The sequence below is a fragment of the Nicotiana tabacum genome, chromosome 10, assembly GCF_000715075.1.
Source record: "Nicotiana tabacum cultivar K326 chromosome 10, ASM71507v2, whole genome shotgun sequence".
Taxonomy (NCBI): Eukaryota; Viridiplantae; Streptophyta; class Magnoliopsida; order Solanales; family Solanaceae; genus Nicotiana; species Nicotiana tabacum.
The window spans coordinates 121400116-121420810 of NC_134089.1; the positions used below are offsets into that span (position 1 = coordinate 121400116).

A 20695-nucleotide genomic window follows, 5' to 3' on the forward strand; every position below is an offset into this window, starting at 1 on the left:
TGGCAAAATTGAAAGACAATTCCTTCAAAGCCTCCCTATTAGTTCCAACGTAAGCAACAACAGCTTCATCACTGAATACATTGTGACAGAGTTTAGCTCGTCAACTGCTCTACAATCAGTGGCAAGATGTCCGACTGCAGAATTTCCAATCCACGAAATCTGTCCGAGAAATAGCAGCAAATCCGGACAGAAATCACGAACTTAAACCTCGACCGACATCTCGCGCTCGTCAGGTCCAAACGAATCTCACGCACGAGCTCCGAAATGGACTCAAATTAACGAAATTCCAGCAGCAAAAATAAGGCTTAAGATCTAAAATTAGCTTTCCGATTAATTGAAATGCAGCAATTACACGGATTGAAACGAAGCGACAATTACAGTCAGAAATCGACACAGCTTCAAACGAAATCAGTAAAAATCGAACCGGAAAACCAACGGACAGTACCTCGACGCCTCCGGCGACCTTGAATTTGAACAACGACCCTAAAACTTTTTCCTTTCAATCTGGTTTTCTGATTTTCGCTCGAAACTGGATCATGAACGAAGAAACCAATTTTGTCTATGGTGGAGATGGTCGTTCATGTCTGTTCCGTGTCAAGAAGAAGAAGCAACGGCGATGGGATTTTTGATTCCGCCGAAGAAAAAGCAGTGGGTGAGTCTGTATTGTTCTCCGCGACGCTCAGTTTTTTTTTTGCAGAGTGCATAGGCGTTCGTTTTGTATGTGTTGTTTTCTTTCTTTGATTTAGGCTTACCCCTATTATATAGGTCTAGGTCTATATGTGTATTTTTTGTGTATTTTGCTAATTAGTCCCTAGATCTTTTTGTGTTAAGTCTTTACGGTCTTTTTTATTTGTTTTTGTTTTAAAGAAAAGTCTAGAAGGGTCGCTAGGCTTAATGGACTAATCTGAATTGGGCCAAGAATTGGGCTCTAAAACTCTTAAAATTGTGATCCAACACCTTAATGGACTCCTTTTAAAATAAGATAAAAATACTATTCAATCCAAAAGCTAACATAAAACTATTATGTATTTTTGTATTTTCAAGATTATGTAAAGATAAAAATAAGGTACTATTTTTGTATATATTTTTATTTAAATTTATGAAAGATACGTAAGCTAAAATATTTTTTTGTAATTTTCCATTTTCATGACGAAAATAAAGTAAAGAAGTCAAAAATAGTTGAAATAGCTATATTAGGCCTAAATTAAATATTTACATGCTAAAATATGAAAAATCTTGGGGAGGGTCAAAAATCACATGTCTACAGCTGCCCCCCTCTTTGACTGGAAATACGAAGTATTTTGAGACAAAGAACGACTAAACAGGTTTTTTGACCCGTCCCTTATTTGGAGGGACTAAAACTAAGAAAAGGGGAATGTGACCGAGCCCTGGTATATGAGCTGCCTACATATCCTTGGCTATAAAGGAATCAGGTCACGTGTAGTTCAGAGGTGAGTGAGATGATGGAGTATGCCAAGGTGGAGAGCCAGTCGAGGTGACATTCCGCCGAGGTTCCGGTCCGCGGTCCTGATGTTAAATAAAAAATCAAAACATGAAAAAGACTAGCTAAGCCTATCAACTACGAGTTACAAGATTCCTATCTATAAGTTTTCTGAAGCTTGATCTTGAGTCTTGAATGGTTCTTCATGCAGAGTTTGGATCTGAACCTTAACGCTTGCTAGTTGCAGGTGCTAGCTCATTCTTCTTCAGCTTTTCGGATCAAAACCGGGCATGCAGTGCTTGTGACCTAGGCCATGTCTTGAGCCGCCCACATCTTTCATAAACTTCTGCATCTGGATTAACTTCTTGCCTTTCTTTTTTTTTTCTTTTTTTTTCTTTCCTTATTGTGACTAACTTCTGTTGATCACCTCGGACTGTTGACTCACATTCTTGCCGCGAGCTTCTTTTGTTGCTGACTTGAATTGCATTCTGAATTGAATTCCCTTGTTGTCCAGGTGGGTGCCTGATTGCCAAATCTTGAACTGTCTTCCTTCGGAACTACTTTCCCTTGAAACTTGAACTATCCTCCCTTGTTCTCCAGGTGGGCGCCTGATTGCTGAACTTGAAATGTATTCCCTTGTTCTCCAGGTGGGCGCCTGATTACTAAAACTTGAAATGTATTCCCTTGTTCTCCAGGTGGGCGCCTGATTTCCACAAAATAGACAAAGAAAACTTCTACCCCAGTTTGGTGCTAGGCGCATCTGTGTGTGTTAATTGAATCATGTTACCAAATATCTCTATGATTACTAAACTTGAAATGTATTCCCTTGTTCTCCAGGTGGGCGCCTGATTACCAAAACTTGAAATGTATTCCCTTGTTCTCCAGGTGGGCGCCTGATTATTAAAACTTGAAATTATTCCCTTGTTCTCCAGGTACGCGCCTGATTTCCACAAAAATAGACAAAAACAAAGAAAACTTCTGCCCCAGTTTGGCATGCTACCAAATATCAGTAAGAACTTGAAAATTGAAAATTGAACTATGCTCCCTTGTTCTCCAGATGGGCGCCTGATTACTGAACTAGAAAATGCATTCCCTTGTTTTCCAGGTGGGAGCCTGATTACTGAACCGAAAATGTATTCCATTGTTCTTCAGGTGGGCGCCTGATTGCTGAACTTTGAAAAATATATTCCCTTGTTCTCCAGGTGGGCGCCTGATTATCGAAACTTGAAATGTATTCCCTTGTTTTCCAGGTGGGCGCCTGATTTCCACAAAATAAACAAAACAAAGAAAATGTCTGCCCCAGTTTGGTGCTGGGCGCATCTGTGAGTGTTAATTGGATCATATTATCAAATATCTCTACAAATTTGAAAGCTAAATCCCATTATCCAGGAGGGTTCTGAAAACTCCTAGTTATATGATAGTTTTAAAGCTAAGTTATATTTCCTAAAGGTAAGACTTCCCCTAAATCTTGTTATCTATGAAGACCTTAAAACTAAATCCCATTATCTAGGAGGGTCATGAAAACTTAAAACTAAATCCCATTATCCAGGAGGGTCCTGAAAATTTCAAATTAAATCTTATCCTAAGCATGAAAACTTCAAAGCCAAACTTATATTTCCTCAAGGTATAGCCTAGCTAGATCTTGTTACTCATGAATTCTTTGAATTTTAACTAAAGTCCTATTGTCCAGGAGGGTCCTGAGAATTATTAAGATTAAATCCTATTATCCGGGAGAGCCCTAAAATTTTAAAATTAAATCCCATTATCCAGGAGAGTCCTGAGAATTTAAAAACTAAATTCCATTATCCAGGAGGGTCCTAAAAACTTAGAAACAAAATCCCATTATCCAGGAGGGTCCTGAAAACTTAAAAAAAATAAATAAATCCCATTATCCAAGAGGGTCCTGAAAACTTAAAAACTAAATCTCATTATCCAGGAGGGTCATGAGAATTTTAAATTAAATCTCATTATCCAAGAGGGTCCTGAGAATTTAAAAACTAAATCCCATTATCCAGGAGGGTCCTGAAAACTTAAAAACTAAATCTCATTATCTAGGAAGGTCCTGAAAACTTAAAAACTAAATTCCATTATCCAGGAGGGTCCTGAAAATTTTAAATTAAATCCCATTATCTAGGAGGGTCCTGAGAATTTAAAAACTAAATCTCATTATCCAGGAGGGTCCTGAAAACTTAAAAACTAAATCTCATTATCTAGGAGGGTCCTGAGAATTTAAAAACTAAATCCCATTTTCCAGGAGGGTCCTGAAAATTTTAAATTAAATTCCATTATCCAGGAGGGTCCTGAGAATTTAAAAACTAAATCTCATTATCCAGAAGGGTCCTGAAAACTTTTAAAATTAGATCCCATTATCCAGGAGGGTCCTGAAAATTTTAAATTAAATCCCATTATCTATGAGGGTCCTCAGAATTTAAAAACTAAATCTCATTATCCAGGAGGGTCCTGAAAACTTAAAAACTAAATCCCATTATCCAGGAGGGTCATGAAAATTTTAAATTAAATCCCATTATCCAGGAGGGTCCTGAGAATTTAAAAACTAAATCCCATTATCCAGGAGGGTCCTGAAAATTAAAAACTAAATCTCATTATCTAGGAAGGTCCTGAAAACATAAAAACTAAATCCCATTATCCAGGAGGGTCTTGAAAATTTTAAATTAAATCCCATTATCTAGGAGGGTCCTGAGAATTTAAAAACTAAATCCCATTATCCAGGAGGGTCCTGAGAATTTAAAAACTAAATCCCATTTTCCAAGAGGGTCCTGAAAATTTTAAATTAAATCTCATTATCTATGAGGGTCCTCAGAATTTAAAAACTAAATCCCATTATCCAGGAGGGTCCTGAAAACTTAAAAACTAAATCCCATTATCCAGGAGGGTCCTGAAAACTTACAAAAAAACTAAATCCCATTATCCAGGAGGGTCCTGAAAACTTAAAACTAAATCCCATTATCCAGGAGGGTCCTGAAATTTTGAAATTAAATCCCATTATCCAGGAGGGTCCTGAAAACTTAAAACTAAATCTTATTATCCAGGAGGGTCCTGAAATTTTGAAATTAAATCCCATTAACCAGGAGGGTCATGAGAATTTAAAAACTAAATCTCATTATCCAGGAGGGTCCTGAAAACTTTTAAAATTAGATCCCATTATCCAGGAGGGTCCTGAAAATTTAACATCAAACCTGTCTGGTGCTTGCCTTTCCCCTGCGGAGGATTTCTCCGGAACAACCGAACTTTTCTACCCCTATTTCAAATCAAAGAAAAATCTTGTCAGTTTAAAAATGTGGTGTTTGGTTTGTGGCCTTGACTTTGATGGCGATTGCTCCTTCACTTCCCATGATCACTTTGATTTCCACTCGAAGACTTTGTTTGTTTATTGACTAACCACTTTCTCTGTCATCCTTATCACAGAAAATACCTCTTCTCTGTTCAGACCCAATACCCTCTATCTGTTGCATTGCTCATAAACCGACATTTACCAAACCCTTGTGTTTCACATGAATCTCAAAGCACGACAATTGTCACCCACTCATCGTGCATGTTGTTCTTTCTTGACTTAAACCACTCGCCCTAGCCTTGAGGTCTATTGCTCTTTCACTCGCCACGATAACTTTGATTTCTGCTCAGAAGACCTCGCTTGTCACTAATTAAACACCTTTTGTCAATCTTACCACAGAAAATACATTTGATCCGTTCACCAAACACCCTCCATCTTGTTGCATTGTTCATGAATTGATATGTACCAAACCATCGTGTTTCACCGAAAATACCTTTGATCCGTTCACCTAACACCCTCCATCTGTTGCATTATTCCTGAATTGATATGTACCAAACCTTTGTATTTCATAAGGATCCCAAAGCATGTTGATTATTACCAGCTCAATGCGCTTGTTGTTCTTTTATGACTTATGACATTTTGGTGTGTTAGCCAGACCCCGTTTTGTGCAATTGGACAGCTGGTGGCAAATTTTGAAGTCATTTCTCACTTGTTCTAACCGCACAGACTCAGGAAGAGGAAGTGAACAAGACAAAAAGAACAGAGTGAAGGACAATGGAAAAAGATGATTCCTAACGAGAAAACTACAAAGTAGAAACCTATCAGTTGTGAATACCAACTCTAATGACCATGACATGCACCTGTGGCCTATTCTGTCAAGTAAGCCTGATGTTCGACTCTTGTTGTACTTTTAAACCGTGAAACTGGGCTTCAATGCTCCGATTATCCAATCTGATTCACAATCCTTATTCGACTTGTAGTGCCCAGAGAGTTTTCACCATCAAGCCTCTCTTATTTGTTCTTTTTCTCAACTTACCGTCGCCTTACGGTGCCCGCGAGGATTTTTACCAATAAGACTCTCTCATTTTTATTTCTCTCAACTCCCGTCGCCTTACGGTGCCCGTGAGGATTTTCACCAATAAGACTCTCTCGTTTTCATTTTTTTCTGCTTGGACCAGAGTGTTGCCCTTGATATGAATCACCTCCACTTTCTTGACTTGGCATCTCTCGAAGACTGATCGGAAGGTCTTTCTTTGGACCGTAACGTGAGCTTTTGGATAGGGTTAGAAAGAAAGGGTATAAAAGGCTCAAAAACAATTCAAATGGGTTAAAATTACAACTTTCGGAGTCAGATTTCTTGCAACAACCACAACTTCTGCCCCAGTTTCTTACTTGGGGACTTTTGAATTTTTATTTTAATGGGACCGAACCGAGAGGCTGCCTACGTATCCTTAAAAGGAATTAGGTCGAACGTAGTTCATGACATAGGAATTACTTCGTTTTTGTACTTTTCTCTCTCTTTTTCTTTTTCTTTTTTTTTCTTTTCTTTTCTTTACTCTTTTCCCATTTTTCTTTTTCTCTTTCTCTTCTCTTTTCCTCTTTTCTCTTTTTTCTTAATTTTGTATATGCATTTATAAACTCTTCTTCTGATTCCAAAAGAGGGATATGAAAGAAAATAAATAAGGCTCAAAGGGGTAACAAAGGATGAAGTGTTTAGATAGTAGAATAAAATGCCTTCGTCATTCCAATCTTCAAAGCATGCCAAACACAAACAATACAATTAAACAAACCAAAGAAGTCATGCATAATATCTTTTAACTGCATCAGAATTGATAATCATATCCACACATTTGCCTTTTACGTATGTTAAATACAAAGCACCATTGGACAACACTCTTGTTACCACGAACGGCCCCTGCCAATTTGGGGCAAACTTGCCTTTAGCTTCAACTTGACACGGCAGGATGCATTTCAATAGTGTATCTTTATGTTCTATCTGCCCCAGTTCACACAATTCGGGCTTGAAGTGATCTCAAAATGCCTTTACTTGTTTTCCTCAAATGTCCTTACATCTTCAACATTGTTTCATTGCTTCGTGATTAATACTGACTTTTAAAACCAGGCTGAGAATTACGCGTGCATGTCATGTCACTAGAGTCAACATGAAAAGAATTATAAAAAGAAAAGAGAACTAAACGAAAATGACTAGAAACCACAGAAAACAGAAAATGACATTAGACAGATGGTGAAAGGGATTAGACAACAAAACAAACAAACTAAACTGGGGTTACAAACCTAGAACAAACCTAGACAACACTAAACGGGCTATTATGACTAAACAAACTAAGCAAAATAAAAGGGTAGAAGGGTTTGAGTCACAAGACAATATCCGGGCGGAAATGACAACAAGATAAACCACCAAAACTCCTCCTTGGCTAACCAAGGAAAGAGCGTCTTTCCAATCATCAAACTCAACATCTTAGCCACTGACTTCTGCATCAACAATACTAGGACCTTCACAAGTCCCCATCACATTGTTCTTAACAGATTGCCTTTGGGTTCCCCTTGCCTGCTCGTTCTTAGGATCAACCTCTGATAGTACTGAAAGTTTTGTAGCACGTGGACCTCCTGGGATCCCAGAAGAATTCTCAGATTACTTTTCAAAATAAATTATCCCCACCATATGCGTCTCATTATGCATAGGTGACAGACTTTGGCTAATGTCTGATGCGTCTAGATTTTGCACGACAATGTCGCATGCATCAATAAGCTTCTGAATCGCATTCTTCAGATTCCAACACTTCTCTATGTCATGCCCCGGGGCATCTGAGCAATATTCACACCTTTGAGAAAAATCAAACTTCTTTGGAAGAGGGTTTGACATTTTTATCTGGATCGGCTTCAACATGTCCAATTCCCTTTGTCTCTGGAACAAACTGACATATGACTCTCCCAATGGAGTGAAGGTTTTCTTCTTCCGCAACCTCTCATTCTTAAATGCTTGATTGAGTCGAAAATCTGATCCAGGGGGTTTTCGGTAGACTCGTGGGGGTAGATAGGCATTTTGTGAAGCTGGGTACTGGGAGAGTGATGTACGACTTTGGGAGTTCTGTGGAGAGAAGTGGCATTGGGGAGGATCATCTGGTGCATAAAGATATCCATGGGGACGATGTCGAGGCTGGAAGTGTTGATCGGGAAAGCCCATTGGATCATCTTTTCTATTTTTCTTTCTTCTACCCAAGCTTACTGAGATGTTCTGAATGTTTTTCAAACAACTCATGATTTTGCCTGACTTGATTCCCTCTTCAACTAGCTCCCCCATTTTTAACACATCATTGAAAGGCTTCCCCAGGGCCAAGATCAAATGACTGAAGTAGGTGGGCCCCTGGGCTTGTAGGAAAAGCTCAACTATTTCTTCTTCACCAATCGGGGTATTGACTCGAGCAGCCTGCTCCCTCCGTCTGAGCCCGAACTCTCTAAAGCTTTCCTCCGGCTTTTTTCCCATTCTAGATATGGAGGAGCGGTCTGGGGTAACGCCTGATTTGTATCGAAAGTATTGAACAAAATCTTGAGCCATGTCACCCAATGTAGGCCACTTACCAACATCTTGATGAGCATGCCAGTCTAAAGCTTCCCCAGTCAGGCTCTCACTGAAATACGCCATCATCAAGTCATCTTTCTCCAACACCTCTCATTTCACTGCAATAAACCTTCAGGTGGGCAACCGGATCCCCACACCCATCATACAAGTTAAATTTTGGCACTTTAAACCCCGCGGGAAGGCGAACGCAGGGGACACAGACAGTTCTTTGTAAGCCACGCTTCCCTGGTCTCTCATTCCTTGCTTGTTCTTTAAGGACTTTTCTATGCCTTTTAGCCTCCTAGGTTCCCCATCTTTCCCTTTTCTTCCTGTGAACCTTTCATTTTCAATATGAGGCTCATCCCTTGGGCCCTGTTTGTATGAATAGGGAACCTTGTGGGCAACCTCTGAGGGGTAATATTGGGCATCATGAGCTTGGAGACAAGCGGGTGGATCTAGAGAGTGTGGAGGATCATCTGGCATTGTGTCCAGAGTTTGGGTAAGGGCAGCATCTATGAAGCTAGGTGGTGGAGGGGGTGGTGCCTTCCCAGTCATCCAAGCCCGATACATATCAGTCATGTGTTGTTTTAACATCTTTACCTCTTCAACCAACCCATTGTCCTGTTCGACCAACTGCTTTCGAGCGCTGGTATCAACCAACTCAGTTCTGTTGTTGTCTGCCATTGTCTTTTGACTTTATGTTGTAGAGGAGAGTTACTACTTTAAAACCACAAACCAACCACCCTTCTGCTATGAATATAACAAAATGAAGTCATCACGTTAGCGTTAGGGCATTTAATATAATCTCACTTTATGTGCAATGCACCTAGCCACAGTTATCGGTTCTAAAATGACTTCGAGGGTACAAAGGTCAATTGACATTATCCCAATTTGTTCAATTCAACCTCTCTTTTCTTTGCCTTTCTAGCACTTGCTGGCTTCCCCATTTTCCTTCATTTCTCTTTTTTTTAATCATCACTCTTTCTTTCTCTCATATCTCACATCCCACAATTTCACTTTTTTTTTTCGTTTCCCTTTTTTTTCTTTTTTTTTCTTTTTTTCTCTTTTATTTTAATAATAATAAAAAAAATGATTCAATTGAACCCTATGTAGGTTGCCTACGTATCATGACCCCGCATGAATCAGATCTTTGCGTAGTTCTGACAGATCGGGAATAAAGGAAACAAACTAACATTCTCTTCTTTTTACCTTAATGACTCTGACGAGAAAAAGAAAATAAAAGAAACAAATCACTTTTTTTATTTTTGAATTTTTTAGACTTAATGTTCTATAACCTATTGCAAACTCAAGCTTAACGAGTATATATTTTTTGTTTTTTTTTTCTTTTTTGAAACATACACTCTATGGCAAATTATTAAGGAAAAACCCTAGAAGAGAAAACAAAAATATTTTTTGATTCTTTTTTTTAGGAAGAAGATCGAAAGAATAAACCATAGAAAAATATTTTGAATTTTCATTTGATATCCTGACGCAAGATTTCGAAGCAAGCAATGAAAAAGATAAAACAAAATATTTTTGGATTTCAATTTTGATTGTCTAAAGGAAAAATTCTAATGATAAACAAAAGGTAAAGTATACAATATCCTAAAGTTCTAATGAAAATAATTTTTTTTTTCATCTTTCATTAATTTCCCAAAGAAACACCTCACAAGAAAATCGTTTTGGATTTTGGAATTAATGTCTTAAAGAAAACTTTTAAAGAGGTACTAAAAGAAAATTCACTTTTTTTTTTCTTTTTTTTTTCTTTTTTTGGTCCTAATATACTAAGGGAAGTATAAAAGCAAATTTGTTTTTTTAAAAAAAGAATTTCTAGATACTAACTTCCTAAAATAAAACCACCTCAAACTTTCTTTTTTTTCTTCTTGATTTCTAGGAGTAGTATTTCTAAAGAAAATTCTAACGGAAATATAAAAACGTAAAATATCTTTTTTTTAATTTTGAGTTACACCACACCTTTTCAAATACAAAATAAAAGTACAATAACAAAAAACTCGACATTGCTATACAAAACTAGAAAGTAAAAGTCGACGTAAAAAAACATACTCCAAACATAAAAATAAAATAAAAATAACAAATATAAAAAATCTCCTTAAGCAACTCCTGAATGCGGTGGTCATGGGGTATCTGTCATGCTCAAACTCCGGTAAGTGGATCCACACCTGTATGAGAAAACTTAAACCAACACTATGTGAGACAATAACATTCCCTACTAGACACATGCAAGACATGATTGAGGCTATTTTGCAAAATGACTTATTTGGTCAAAAAGTGGTTAGAAGTGCAAAATTTGGCTAAGACCCCGCAAAGCCAAGAACCTAAGATTTACTAGGAAGACCGGACCCTATGTGGGTTGCCTACGTATCACGCCCCGAAAGACAAGAATCAGGTAAGCGTAGTTCGGAAAGATTGAATACGGGCGAAAGATAAAAATAACAACTAATTTAGAGAAAATATGTTTTTTTTGTGTGTTTTTTTTTTTTTTTTTTGAAAAATGATGAAACATGTAAACTCTTTTTTTATTTTATTTTCCCTTTTTTTTGATTTTTGAATTTTTCAAGCTCTTTTTTTCTTAACAAAATGTAACACAAAACAGAATTAGGCCCCACTCGCTTTATCTTCACACTTCACCCTCTTTTTCTTTCTTCTTTCTTTTTTCATTATTTTTTTTTCATTTCTTCATCTACCCTCAGCTATCATTGGTCCGCCAAATGACCCTTTTACCCTTGAATAAATGCAACATGTAGCACATAAGATGCATCAGGATGGTCTTTTATTTCTTGGGGTATACCTGTTCTAGACGGACCCAACCCCTGTGTTGAGTCTCATAAGCCAAAATGCACATGATGCAAACAAACGTTCCTACTAGGGATCCGGCATGAGGTATTGTTATACTAGGTTATAAAAACTTGGGTTTATTTGTTCTAGACCTGGCTTACCCGAGCGAACAACTCAAGCCGAGAGGGGGCTGTGTACCGGTAACCAAAAGATCATCCAGCTTTGCAACTTGTCCGAACCTCGTTCTATTTGGGATATGACACTAACAGAAAGAAGTCACGACCAGCGTGCACTCCTCGGGAGAGAGAAGAGAGGGGTTTCGTAGCAGTTTATATATACAGTTCAGATAATATCAAAGCGGTAAAAAGCAACATTTAGCACATTAGGCTCAAACATGTAATAAAATCAGATAACAGATAAAACCAAATGTAACAATTCATCTAAGCTCGAATTCTTGAACCCTGAACCAGAGATTCTGGGTTCGATCCCCAACAGAGTCGCCAGAGCTGTCACACCTCCTTTTTGCCTACACCCTGCGGAAGGGTGTATATGGGAGAGTTTTTTCCAACTTAGAGTGACAATTGAAACGGGATTAATTTATTAAAAATTCAGAGTCGCCACTTGGAATAATTTATAGTGTCCCAAGTTACTGGTTCAAATCCCGAATGGAGGAAAAGATTGACTCTGTATTACAATCCGCGAACCAGAAATTCGGGTAAGGAATTCTGATAACCCGGGAGAAGGTGTTAGGCACTCCCGAGTTCCGTGGTTCTAGCACGGTCGCTCAACTGTTATATTCGGCTTAATTATCTGATTTTAGTACATGTTTTAGCCTATGATACATTTTAACTTTGAAACCGCTTTTAATTTAAATATTTTTAGGAAGATTTCAACGTTACTTAAAACACGTGTTGAACCACGTCACATAAATGCACCCGCGGTCCCCGACATATTTTATCTAACATTGTTGAGATTTGGATTTGGGTCACATAAATGCACACCCGAGTTTAGGAAGGTAAATTATTAAAATAACGCGCCTGAAGCAACTACGCATTTTCAACTTTGCGAGGGTCATGGAAAATTCGCTAAATGACACACCTCGAATTCTAAGGATTAAAATATTAACTGAGGGAGGGTCATGCATTTCAAGATTTTATTCAGCACGACACGCTTCAATCCCAATTTTAAAGGAAAACTCAAACTAAACTTTGAGGGATATTAACTATGTCTTGCCTAATATAGCACGCCTCAAAACCATTCAACTAAATGAACTAAGGATATTCATGTTTAAAACTAGTTCGAAATTAAGTACCACGACTACGTCACGGGAACCGTACCCATAATCATGATAATTTGTTAATCGTGCCTATAAAAAGGGTATATTTCCTAAATCCACTTTATTGAACAATAATCTCATATCAATTATAAGTCATATAACTTATTCAACTTCTAAAATAACGCCTATTCACGTCATTGTCTTAAGTTGGTAATTTGTCTAGAAAGAGATTCATCCGACTGTTAATAATTTGACTGGCTCAATGAAGCAAAGATTGATTCGGTTGAAATTATTTTCCTCTCATGTACTTTCAGAAATATTTTCCTCGACTGTTAATTCATTTATTGCGACAATCTTAGTAATTTAAGCAAAATTCTGTAAGCATTCATTTATCCCTGATGCAAACGTTAAAGCTAATAACTCAAAAATATCACACAATACCAAAGACATATAAGCAGGTTTCATTTTGGGACATAGAACAGAATATTCATCAACTAGTTTAGAATTTAAAAGAAAGGATGCGAAGAAATGAACCTCAAATAGGTCTGAAATTCAATTGTTTGACAGCTTTGAACTCAAAAAATGTGACGAACTGCGGACGGAAACTCGAAACCCGAACACGACCTCAATCCAACTCCAAGAGCCGAGATCAAAATACATGTTCGATTAACATTAGCGCCATCTCCAATACGGAGTCCAAGATATTGCTCGAGCACCCCAAAATCAGACATTCTAGAAGTATTTGTAATGTTCGCGTCTGTGCCCATGGGATTAGAAACAAGTATCTGAGAAATGAAACTTGGCATCCCAGTAGTACCACTCCTATTGCATGCTGTACCAATCTTACTTACTGGCAAAATTGAAAGACAATTCCTTCAAAGCCTCCCTATTAGTTCCAACGTAAGCAGCAACAGCTTCATCACTGAATACATTGCGATAGAGTTTAGCTCGTCAACTGCTCTACAATCAGTGGCAAGATGTCCGACTGCAGAATTTCCAATCCACGAAATCTGTCCGAGAAACAGCAGCAAATCCGGACAGAAATCACGAACTTAAACCTCGACCGACATCTCGCGCTCGTCAGCTCCAAATGAATCTCACGCACGAGCTCCGAAATGGACTCAAATTAACGAAATTCCAGCTGCAAAAATAAGGCTTAAGAACTAAAATTAGCTTTTCGATTAATTGAAATGCAACAATTACACGGATTGAAAAGAAGCGACAATTACAGTCAGAAATCGACACAGCTTCAAACGAAATCAGTAAAAATCGAACCGGAAAACCAACGGACAGTACCTCGACGCCTCCGGCGACCTCGAATTTGAACAACGACCCTAAAACTTTTTCCTTTCAATCTGGTTTTCTGATTTTCGCTCGAAACTGGATCATGAACGAAGAAACCAATTTCGTCTAGGGTGGAGATGGTCGTTCATGTGTTCCGTGCGAAGAAGAAGAAGCAACGGCGATGGGATTTTTGATTCCGGCGAAGAAAAAGCAGTGGGTGAGTCTGTATTGTTCTCCGCGGCGCTCATTTTTTTTTTGCAGAGTGTATAGGCGTTCTTTTTGTATGTGTTGTTTTTTTTCTTTGATTTAGGCTTAACCCTATTATATAGGTCTAGGTCTAGATGTGTATTTTTTTTTTTATGTATTTTGCCAATTAGTCGCTAGATCTTTTTGTGTTAAGTCATTAAGGTCTTTTTTATTTGTTTTTGTTCCAAAGAAAAGTCTAGAAGGGTCCCTAGGCTTAATGAACTAAACCGAATTGGGCCAAGAATTGAGCTCTAAAACTCTTAAAATTGTGATTCAACACCTTAATGAACTCCATTTAAAATAAGATAAAAATACTACACAATCCAAAAGCTAACATAAAACTATTACGTATTTTTGTATTTTCAAGATTATGTAAAGATAAAAATAAGGTACTATTTTTGTATATACTTTTTATTTAAATTTATGAAAGATACGTAAGCTAAAATATTTTTTTGTAAATTTCCATTTTCATGACGAAAATAAAGTAAAGAAGTCAAAAATAATTGAAATAGCTATATTAGGCCTAAATTAAATATTTACATGCTAAAATATGAAAAATCTCGGGGAGGGTCAAAAATCACATGTCTACAATCGTCGCTTTGTTGAATACCAAGTAGGAGACAAAGTGATAGTCAAAATCGCAAGCGGTACTTATTTGCGAAAGTCCATGACCCTGGCCTATTGTAAAAATACATTGGACCCTTGTCCATTGAAAAGCGCATTGGAAAAATTGCATACCGAGTGGATACCCCAGCTTGGTGGAAAATTCATTCCACCTTCCATGTCAGCCTTCTGAAACCTTTTCGGGAAGACACGGAGGATCCTTCACGGAGCCATCTCACAATACCTAGCATTCGAGGCCCAATGCAACCAGAAAAAGACGTGTTGAAGCTATTCTTAATGATCGAGTGATTCACGCCTCAAGGAAAGATCACCAAGAGTTATTGGTGAAATGGTAGGGCTGTGATGCAAAGGAGAATACTTGGGAGAGGGGAACAAACCTTAAAGCCTACAAGAGCCTAATTGATGATTATCTTGCAAGTAGCCAACTCAGGTGGGGGAGAATGTCAGGCGTAGCTTTATAGCCATGCCCCATGACCCCTTGGGCGAGCCCCGTGGCGTCCTAGCAAGCCTTTCAACGCCTAGAGCCACGGACGGCTCCGTGGTCTTGGCTGCGCCAAGTGACAAGCGCGCATGTGTCTCTGTCGCCCCACCGATATTCCTCGCCAGCGCCCAGCCGCAGGCAGATGCCAACAGCGCCGCGCGCGCAGGCCAGGATGCCAAAGACAATGTTGCAGACAACAAACCTGTTTCTGCCTTATAGAAAACTAAGTCCTTTCCATTATAAATATAAAGTAGTTTTATTTCACGTACTTCCATTATGTTTCTCTAGCTTAGTTAAGTCTAGTCTTGTAACTTTGGTTCATATTTTTTAAGCACTATTAGGGGGATCAAGCAATCAAACTTTCTAACAAGCAAACAATTCTCTGTACTGGTGTCTCTCCCTCTCGATACCACGTTGCCTTTCTGTAATAGCTTTCATTAATGCAATCAAGTTTTTTTCATTCTCAACTCTCATTTATGTTCTTTCAATTGCTCTTGATATTGGTTTTCCCGTATGACACTAACAATCTCGTCTAGCGTACGAAGGGGACCTCAGTTGGCGGATAGTGACTGCACTGACATCAGTTGCTTAGCCTTACATAGCCCTTCCAAGAAATCTCAAAAAGACGCCGCATAACAGTGTGAATGCGGGATACTTCGTAAACCAGGCTGCCCTTCTCGAGGAATATCCTAATGACTATCTAGTAATTCCAATTGAATTTTACTTCTTATTACAACACGATCGACGGCTACAATTGAGTTTTTCTTTCTGGTACATATGAGTTTATAAAATACTAATATGCTTAACAACACGTTCAAGAACATAATGACCATCTCCTTGCATGTTGCTGTGGTTGTCCAAAGATTGGAAAAATATATTATGCTAGTGATTCATGCATCATGAGATGAACCCTAGCTAGAATTTCAAAGTGTACCTGCATGATGAAAAGAAAAGGAGTAGAGAAAAATGAAATTAATTGTAAGCTTAGGGTTGTCAAATTATCGCGAATGAGTGAGCATTTAGTAGTAATTGTAGAGCTATTATATGGAACTTAAAGTCGTCCATAATTCCCTCTATTACTAGGGAGAAAATTATGAGCATCAATTACCTTATTAATTATGATCCTTTTAATTTACCCTTCCCTCTAAAAAAGTTTTCAAGTCGCATTGGTTCTAAGAACTGTAATTCTTCCTCTTTTACCTTAATTTTCTCTATCCTTTTCATTTATATATATATATACATCACTGGCTTGTTTCATGCGGCGTGCAGCCCGATCCATATACATACATACATAAATATATATATATATATATATATATATATATATATATATATATATATATATATATATATATATATCAGGTAGAAGCATGTCATTACTGTCAATAAAAATAAGTTCTCAATAAATTCACCACGACTAATTAAACTTTAATTTTTATTATAGAAAATGATACAATAATGACAATTTATTAAGGACAGCACTAATCTCTCCACCTTTCTTTCTACTGTTGACACTAAATAGGAAGCTCAGGAGTTATAGCTAACACACAACCTTTCTAAACCGTTGGATGGATTCTAAGATCAACGGCTGGCATTCCCCTCAGCTCCTTGCAAGAAGCCACAGTATTATAAGCTCTTTATTCAGCTATTGTCATATGACCATATCTTCCAAACTAAGAAGAAAACGTAAACACTTTCCTTTTTTTCAAAGCAAATTTCTTTGCTGAAAACATTCCTTTTTTCTTCTTCTTCTTCTTCTCTTTCCATGGATGGTGGTAGTAGTGCTTTTCATCCCTATCAAAACTTACCAAAAAATTACCTTGGATCAACTCCTCCATTTACTGCCATAGATAGGTTCTTATTGAGTCATGAAAATTATTTTTACCCTTTAAGTAGTAGTAGTAGTAGTAGCCAGGCAAATGGAGTTCAAAAAGTTTACCAGAGCCAAGTTTTATTGAAGGGTTTTTTCTCAACGAACAAGAGAATGGTTTAATAGAAGAAGTGAAATCAGTTCAAAAAAATAAAAGGGAGAGTGGGAAAAAAGCAAAAGAAGGTTCTTCAACAACAAATTATTTGGTCAAGGGTCAGTGGACTGATGAAGAAGACAGGTAATATACTTGTCCAAAAAAAGAAACATGAATTTTCTTTATTACTTCCCGAAGCTCGTTTCTTTTCTTAAATTATCTTTTTCGCTACTATTTTATTTTTTCTATAACTGAAGTGTTCTACTAATTTTTATATTTTTTGTGGATAATGAAGGAAACTGCTTAGGTTGGTAAAACAATTTGGAGTAAGGAAATGGGCTCAAATTGCTGAGAAAATGGACGCTAGAGCAGGGAAACAGTGTCGAGAGAGATGGCATAATCATTTGCGTCCAGATATCAAGGTTTTCGTTTCCCATAAAAAAAATTCTGTTAATTTTCCCTTATCTTCCGAAGCGTTAAAATTTTTATTTGTCAATATAGCCTAATACAACCCTAAAAAAAATGTCTTTTGGCTCTCATGACCAAATAAGAGTGTTAAATTTTAAATAGATACATGCAAACGTTATCTAAGAACTCAGTTTTTTTTTTTTTTAAGAACTCAGATCCGCTCTAGATTTTGGGTGATGTTTAATCATTCAGATTTCCACTGTCCATTTTTATTTTAGCCAGTAACCAAATATTTTTCCAAATATTTTCAAGCCCCTTAATTTTGTTGTTTTTATCCGCTGAAAAAAGGTTGTTTTATTTTTTTGTAATGAATGATTCCTCTATCAGAAAACATTTTTTGATGTTCTTTAAGGACTAGAATTAACCTATAGAACTTCAGATGTTTGAAGATTTTCTCTCCATTTTTTTGGTTCGGAATTAAAGCTTGGGCCTGAAGTTCTTTATGAGAAATGTCTTTTTCGATTTGGTTATTTAGTTTTTATGCTCTTACCTTTTTGGTCACAAGGATTTCCTCCAAAAAGGTATTTTAGGGTTTGTTTTCTACTGTATATTTCTTTCATTCTTCTCACAAAGCTTGACTGATTTCAACCTCCATTTTCACGTGACTGTGAAACTTTTCTTTGACAAAGCATCAAAATTTGTTATAAAAGTGACTCCACCTCATTGGAAAAGTAATTAAATATGTAGATTTCTTGTAAATTATGAACATCTTCACTGTTAATTATATATTTCTTTATCACAATTATCTTTTGATTTTTTTTTTCTTTTAGAAAGATACATGGAGTGAAGAAGAAGAGTTGTTGTTAGTGGAAGCACATAAGCAACTTGGAAACAAATGGGCAGAAATTGCAAAGAGAATTGATGGAAGGACTGAAAATTCAATCAAGAACCATTGGAATGCGACTAAAAGAAGGATGAATTCAAGGAGAAATAAGAAGAGAAAAAATCAACAAGATGGCCAAAATGAACGCAAAAATCGCTCCAATATTCTCCAAGATTATATAAGAAGCGTGTGCTTCGCTGTTGATTCTCCCCTCACCACCGCCACATACCACGATGGCGGTGGTTCTGGTGGTAGCGGTGGATGCAGTTCCACCACCACCACTATCACACAGAGAAATAGTACCATCACAAATGCAACCCTAACATACTCTGACGATGATTCTCCATCGTTGCTCACTCATCATACATGTGATGAAGAAATGAACTTCATGCAAAATTTATTTGGAAAAAATTCACTCTTGAGTGACAATAATGGTACTAAAGCCATTGATCACTCTATGGAGGCAAAAGTAACTCAAAATCTTTTTGACAACAACTCATCTATCTCTAACTCAGCCTTCAATTCCTTTGGTGAAAATCCGCTATCTAAGGGTCAAGAGGCTCAATTACAGTATTCTCAACATTTTTGTCCTGACGTTTACCTTCCGTACCTTCTAGATGGTTCATCTTATAATCCGGAGTGCTTCGGATATGGAAACATCATGAATATGCAGATGAATCAAGCAACTGGTTGTTCTTCAGGAGGAAATAAGGCGGAAGTTGATTTAATGGAGTTAGTTTCATCTTCTCATTTCTCTCAAGGAACCTATAACAATACCTTCTTTTGATCTTATTAATGTCACGTTGTACAAAATGACACTTGCTAGACAGGTCTGGTGGGATAGTACTGTTGTCTACTGATTTTTTTTTTCTTTTTTTCTTTGGGTTTAAATCATGGATTATCATAATCTGGTCGCGGTATGTTTTGAAATGTTTAATGGTTCTCGTTTTATAGTTAGCCATTGATCGATGATCATGTATCCCTTTTTTTTTTTTGCTTTTCTTGTTTCTGTCTTCCTTGTACTTGTAATATAATTCTTACGTATGATCAGATGAGCTCTATCCGATTAATGGATTTAGAGGACGGAAAGTTATACACACGTACCTATTGATTGTAAAATAGCCAGCTTTTTTTTAACAATTAAGAAATACTCTTCTGGTTGGATTTAATCTCCCACCAGTATTATTTTGTTATCTGTCACAATTGGTTAAATATATTGACAACATAAAGGTTTTTCTTCTTGTGTATATCACTTAATAATCATATTAAGTACTAATTCGTGTTAACAAAATTCATATTGTTTGACAAATGCTAAGTGATCATACTATATATTTAAGCAACATTCCACGGAGAAATGTTGCCGATCAATTTTATACAATATAATTTTTAATCAACTGCCAATTAAACTGCAGATAATTAATTTAAAATAGTTCGCTGGAATTGGTAATTTGAAAAAGGGATGAATAATCTACTAAAATCTATTGATAACGCAAAAATCTTTGGGAAAGTTATGCTATATACCCATAAAAGACAAAAAAAAATTACCCGTATCTCCCATCTTCATTTTTTTTTTTTTCATTTTACACCTATGCACATTTATTTTACCCACTCTACCCATTCTTACCTTCCTCATTATTTAGCATGAAAGCTCGTGTTCTCAGAGATTCATTTATGCATCTTTTTTTTTGTATCTTTTAAGTGCATCACCATTTTTCAATATTTTACATCATCTTATCATAATAATACTAATTAAAAAATAATATAATGTAAAATTTATTAAATAATATGTAACACTATAAAGATATATGAATCTAGAGAACACAAAAGGATACTATTATTCTTATTATTTTATTTTGAAAAAGGTATCCATCAATGTTTATGCTCACACATTCAATAGCATATTTAGAAAGTAAATTAGCTAACATTAAATTTTATTTCAATACCTGCGTCTAGAGTTTTTTTAAGAAACTCTATTTTTCCCAGCTCTGCTTTTCTTTATTTTTAGGTCCTTTGATACAATTTTTTCATTTCAAAATCAAAAAATAAAATTAAATATAGTAGCTTATTATTCTTAGACTCATAAAAATATAAAAATAAATACTTAGAGTACGGCAAGAAGTAATTAAGAAAAATACTAAAACCACTAGCTTATTTATTAAAACCTAAATTAATAGAAAATATGTTCTTACAAATATTCTTTTTCTTTTGTATATAAAAATATATTTTATATCTTAAATATGTATCTATTTTTTTGTATTATTTCACAAGTAAAATTCGCTAAAAATATTATAAATATTAAAATATTAAATTTAAGCTTTAACTTTATTTTTTATATTTTTTTTTGAAGGAATGAACTAGTCCTCTATGATACCCTAACATTATATGATATATACCATGTGGGTATCATTGAGAACTAATGA

The 20695-nt window shown here is 36.4% G+C and overlaps 1 protein-coding gene and 1 long non-coding RNA gene across 3 annotated transcripts; one reads left to right on the forward strand and one right to left on the reverse strand.

The window, feature by feature from the left end:
* Positions 1-10240: 10240 nt before the first annotated feature.
* Positions 10241-14067, reverse strand: LOC107830648 (uncharacterized). Of its 2 annotated transcripts, XR_012695706.1 has the most exons (3): positions 13682-14015; positions 12920-13526; positions 10241-10493 (listed from the first exon to the last, which is right to left on the reverse strand). It is a non-coding gene; the product is annotated as an uncharacterized LOC107830648 (long non-coding RNA). The 2 variants fall into 2 exon arrangements; XR_001658180.2 differs by having other exon boundaries at positions 10241-13526; positions 13682-14067.
* Positions 14068-16588: 2521 nt separating this feature from the next.
* On the forward strand, positions 16589-19062 carry LOC142165342 (transcription factor MYB119-like). Its single transcript, XM_075223917.1, has 4 exons — positions 16589-16643; positions 16981-17128; positions 17280-17406; positions 18223-19062. The coding sequence occupies exons 1-4, from the start codon at positions 16589-16591 to the stop codon at positions 19060-19062; spliced, it is 1170 nt and encodes a 389-aa protein (XP_075080018.1).
* The last annotated feature ends 1633 nt before the right edge of the window (positions 19063-20695 follow it).

Coding starts and splice junctions, on each gene's coding strand:
- LOC142165342 (XM_075223917.1), top strand. CDS start 16,589: ATGGATTCTAAGATCAACGGCTGGCATTCCCCTCAGCTCCTTGCAAGA. Junction 17,129..17,279: donor TGGACTGATGAAGAAGACAG/GTAATATACTTG, acceptor TGGATAATGAAG/GAAACTGCTTAGGTTGGTAA. Junction 17,407..18,222: donor ATTTGCGTCCAGATATCAAG/GTTTTCGTTTCC, acceptor TTTTTCTTTTAG/AAAGATACATGGAGTGAAGA.